General features: G+C 29.6%; 1 protein-coding gene across 1 annotated transcript; it reads right to left on the reverse strand.

Moving 5' to 3' along the window:
* Positions 1-4,290: 4,290 nt before the first annotated feature.
* Positions 4,291-5,173, reverse strand: LOC108478594 (21 kDa protein-like). Its single transcript, XM_017781058.2, has one exon. It carries the CDS (start codon positions 5,107-5,109, stop codon positions 4,429-4,431), a length of 681 nt encoding a protein of 226 aa, XP_017636547.1. The 5' UTR covers positions 5,110-5,173; the 3' UTR covers positions 4,291-4,428.
* Between the last annotated feature and the right edge of the window lie 328 nt (positions 5,174-5,501).

Here is a 5,501-nt window from a genome sequence, read left to right on the forward strand (position 1 = left end):
TACTTGAACTCATGACCGAATAACCATTGTTAATTGGGAGCCCGGGTTGTAATGCAACATCTTCTAAGATGATGGTGCACTCCCCCCACATGGCAAATTAAATTTGTGGGTCTCCGAGCGCTATCACATCACCGTGAACTCAAACATACCTTAAAATTATCACAATTTCCCCCTAAAACACCAACACAAATAAATCTTGCTCCCCTAATTTTTAACACCGAACACAAAAAAAGCATTTTTTTTCTATTTTCTTCCTTTTTATTGAACACTTATCTTTTTTTTTTCCACTACTACTAACCACAAATTTTTCTTTCTTTTTTTCTTCTCTTAAACAATTTTTTTTTAAAAATAACCAAACACTTCAACATATACAGATTTTGCACGGGGATACGGTATATATAGTGGGTGGTGCCGCTTGATAGCATGGCGACACCAATTAATTAAAAAAATGTCATTGGCGCCGCCTGATACACCGACGACACCCATTAAAAAAAATTCCCCTAATAACCACTGATGTCGTCTGACATGGCGACGACACCAATTTTTTTTATAATTTTTGTCTCACTGAAAAAATATATATTTTTAATAAATTTGACCGGTGTTGCCTAATAGGCTGACACACATTAAAAAATATTTTTTTCTTTTTTCTCATTGTTAATACCCGTATTCTTAATGGGTATTTCAAAAAATACATACAGGTGTTGCCTAACATAGTGGCAACACTATTTTTTATTTTTTATTTACAAATGATGATTAGGTAATGATTGGGGAAAAAGGAGGTGATACCCGCCAGTTAGTCAAATGACATCGACTTTCACCGAAACAAATTGGTTATTTTTGTGTATATATATTTTTTCAGATCATTTTCGAAAATATTTAATATTTTAAGGTTATTTTTATAAAAAAAAAATTGAGAGTTTAATGCCATCACTTAAAAAAAAAAAAGTTGCTCCTATCCCGTCTTACAAAAAAAAAACCCAGAAAACTTAATATTACTGCCTTGCCCAAATAGAGGAAAACCTAATTAAACGAAAGATAGGAAGCCCATTTCCCCCATTGCTTTCGCCACACACTGTCGGTTCCTCTCTAGTTGGAGTGAGCCAGTGGTAAAGTCCAGTGGACTGCATGACCACTTCTATCTCTTGAATCTTATAACGGTGTTAAGCATTTAACACGTGCTTGTCTTTAATAATGTGCATTATTATGGTAATAATACACATTTAGCATTACAATGGATTTTAATTTTTAAATGTGTTTAATTAATACAGTGTAATTTTATTATAATTTTATATTATATTTAGTAGTATAAATTTAATTGTACAATTTTAAATTATAAAATTTATTTATAATAATTGAGAAAAAATTTAAACAAATAATAAAAATTAAAATCAAATCATTGTATATTACATATGTTAATTCAAAAATTACTCAACAAGACTATTACTAATAAAATAACAAAAAGAATAAACATACTATATAATTTTATTTAATTATATTAAACATATACTCATTTGTTGTATTGATCCTTAGTTAACTATAAATAATTAATAACAAATATGATGTAATTTAGTTAAAATTGAACCCTAAGTTGTAGACTATTGGTTAGGTGTTCACTTTTTCAAGAATAATTTGAGTTTGAATCACAATTTAGTTAAAATTAATATAAATAATTAACAATAAATAATATATAATTTAGTTAAAATTTAGTAGCCCAAAAGATATGAAAATTATCTCTCGTGAATAGAATTTCACTCTAAATAAGATTAATAAAATAAAATATAATTACATTTTTATAAAAAATATATAAAATAAATTCTTAAACGTAAATCAAGTAAGAGTTTTTTGAAAATTCATAATGTAATTAGATTTAAGAGTAATTGTTTGAAATTACCTACATAATTATTCAAATTCTCAACAACACCATAAGAATTAGAGAGTATAATTGAGACATTCATATTACATTAAATTCAATGAGACTCACCAATACAATAATTAATCAAATATAACACGAGTGTATTTATATTAAAAACTAATTACTAAATATCTTTCCAAAACATCTATAATATTAATTGGAAATTTTAGATTTCAGTTTTTTAATATAATTTAAAGAATTAGATGCATATATAATGTTAAATTTAATTATGATTTAATAGAGTATATATTTAAAATATTTATATGTGTTTTAGTACATAATTCATACTAATTTTTTAGCTAAAATATCAGGAGGACCAATCCTCTCCATGATTCTCCTCTTAGTCCTACTGTCATTAATGATATCATCATAAAAAGAGAGACGCTAAGAGAGCCAAATCCTCTTGACAATTCTCATCTCAACCCTATTGCCATTAATGATGTCATCGTGAAAAGAGAAACACAAAAAGGATCGAATCCTCTTCATAAATTTCCTATTCCACCTTCCGTATATAATATCATCATAAAGAGAAAAGTATCGGGAGGACTGAATCCTTCTCATAGTTCTCCTACTCCTCCTAGCTATTGGCAATACTAATTTTTGTTAATTTCGTTAATGTGATAATTTATAATTTTTTAAATGAAATAAATATTTAATACATTATTTATGAAATATTGTCTGAATTTAGTTGCAAGGTTGTTGTAACAAGTATGGAAAACAACACGATTAAAAAACCAACAAATTTTTATGTAATTTGGTGTAAACCTTTTTGGACTAAGACAATGGTAGTTGAGTTAAAAAGCAACTGGTATGGTAAGAGTATGAAAGAAGTAAATAATGGGTTTGTAACATCCTCAATAACAAATAATCACGTTGTTTCGAGAAGATGTGTGGTAAAGCCATTTAGACTTGGTGTCTAGTCTCGAATATAATAACCATATTTTATTTTAGTGAAGTTTGGATGACTCGAGTTTTAATTTTAAGAATAGATAAATATACTATAAATCACCTAGTTTTTGGTCACCCAACTAATTGAGACCATATTTTTGGTACATTTTCGTTAAGTGCTGTTTAACCTTTGATAAAAGGGTGATGCGACCGTTAAAAAATCGGTATAATAATAAATTTTGCTCTTAATTTTTATATATTATATTGATTTAGTCGTAAGTAAAAAAAATCTTAAAATTTATAAATAATCTCAATTTGTTAAAAATAGCAATTTAATGATCAAATTTGATTATTTTTAAAAGATAAAATTCAAATTTAACTGAAGAGAAAGATAAGATTAAAATTGAGAAAATATAAACATTTACGGATAAATAGCGCATTATACTTTTATTTTTCTACATAAGAATGAATGGCTAATATTTCGTTCCAGCCAAATGTGATCATTATCGGCCATGATCTCTTTTGAACGATTGGTCCCCACTAAAACACGGTTACAATTATGATTTGACTTTGTTGTTCGACAAATTCAACAATCACAATAAATAATAAAAATTTATATATTTGGAATTGAATATTAAATTTAAAATTTGACTGTGGCAAATATTTTTTTAATATGAATATATTATAAATATGATAAAATTTTTATATTATAAATTATTAACTTATATTATAACACAATTATGATACATAAACAGGGATGAAGAAGTCGGTAATCAATGTTCGTGTTAAGTGTCCCATGAATTGTTGGTAGCCTCTCAATGTTCACGTGGTGTATAGTTTCATGTATGTGAATCAATAAATACAAGACAGATGTGATCACCATTGCCCTTTAAGCCCTAAGGTGACAAAAAGTGTCACGGTTTCCCTGGGAAGCATGTTGTTTTGGGCTTTCCTTATTGTGATAAGTAGGACCCTGGATTGGGGAGACAAGGTTCAGCTTCATTCTCCAATTCCAAACCCTTATTCGATAGAATTTGTTTTGCTATCTATCATTTTATTAGAAGAGACTTGCACGTGATCTCTTACCCACTTGTCTTTTTCAGCCGGGCCATATTTATAGTAAAACAAGAGGGATTTTATAGGGAGTAATTTTCAGAGATTGAGCTAAAAATTTTGTTTTAAAATGGTTTAAATTAAAAAATTATTTTTCAAAATTGGAATTTTTAATGAAAAGACTAATAAAGATTAAATTAAATTATTAAAATTAGGAAAATATTGAAATTGTAATTGTACCATTTAATTAAGAGGGACACGACCCGCTCACCACCCTGGCTATGCCCTGCTAGAAAAAGTGAAAGCGATGAACCATGGGCCCTCTGTATTTAGCGCGTACATTCATAATTATCCACACAACATTTTGCCTTCAACTTCTAAACAACCCACAAGCTCAACAAAGTGGAAATAGTTGCATGCAGCAACTAGCAACGCCCTTTTTCTTTGTATTTTCATACTTATTATTGCAAGCCTTGCTAATCGATAAGTAAAACAAGTCAGAAAAAAGAAAAAAAGCTGAAATACAATTTGCATAGGAAATGAATTGTACAAGTACATGCTTTTGAAATAACAGATCACTTCTTGGTGCGGGCATACTGGTTGATAAAAGCCAAGGAAATGCTTGTCAACTGTGCAACTTTCTCGATTACAATCCTGACAGAGGCTTTGACATTACCATCCATTGTAGTCTCGGAGAAACCATCCATGCAAGTATCTTCATCGGTCAAAGCTGCACTAACCCATGTTTGGATATCACTCATTCTGAAAGCAAAGCTTTTGCCTTCAATCTCTTCCATTTCAGGAATAGACTTTGTTAGTTCATCGACCGAGTCACTTATTTCTTCCACGCAATCGTGAAGAGGCGCAGCCTCAGTAGGCTTTATGCCCTGCGTTTTGCAGAGCTCCGTCAGGTTTTGGGAAGCCGAGAGCGTGGTGTTAAGTGTCAAATTGAGGGACTTGGTAGCTAATATTTTGGGATCGGCTTGGATTTCGGTTGCGTAGCTAGAAAAGGAGGCGAAACAGAGGTCAGGGTAGGTGGTGGCAGCACAGGAAGTTTTGATGAACTCTGTATTTGTGTCAGAGCTGAGAACTTTTCTATATGCTTGACAGTAGTTTGGGTTAGTTGTAAAGAGAAATAAGGTGAAAATAGCTGCCAGTGAAAAGTGTGGACTAACTGCCATTTTGATTTCTTTAATTTTTCTTTTTCTGGAGAAAAGCTTGAAAGATTGATAAATGTTTGGGAAGAGAGAGGACATAATTTATAGGAAGGAGAAAAAAGAAGGAGCTCACGAGTCATGACTGTGGTTCCAACAAAAACAGCTTGATAAAAGAAAGGTAGCAAATGAAGCCAATATTTTGGGGTTAAAATCGGATTGAGACAAATTGGATTTTGTACGTGATGAGAAGTTATTTTATTTGATAGGGTTGAAAGAAAAACAAATTTGTAATAGATGATGTAAAATATTAAAGTATAATATTTGTTGTCAATGCATTCAAATAAATGATAATGTGATATATTATTATTAAATTAAATAAAAAATATAATTTTTTAAAATATATATTAATAATTTTAGGCTTAATTCACAATTTAACTTTTAAAGTATATTTGTTTTTCACTTTGACATCTAATTTTTTTATTTCAATTTGG

The sequence above is a fragment of the Gossypium arboreum genome, chromosome 12 (assembly GCF_025698485.1).
Source record: "Gossypium arboreum isolate Shixiya-1 chromosome 12, ASM2569848v2, whole genome shotgun sequence".
NCBI classification, from domain to species: domain Eukaryota; kingdom Viridiplantae; phylum Streptophyta; class Magnoliopsida; order Malvales; family Malvaceae; genus Gossypium; species Gossypium arboreum.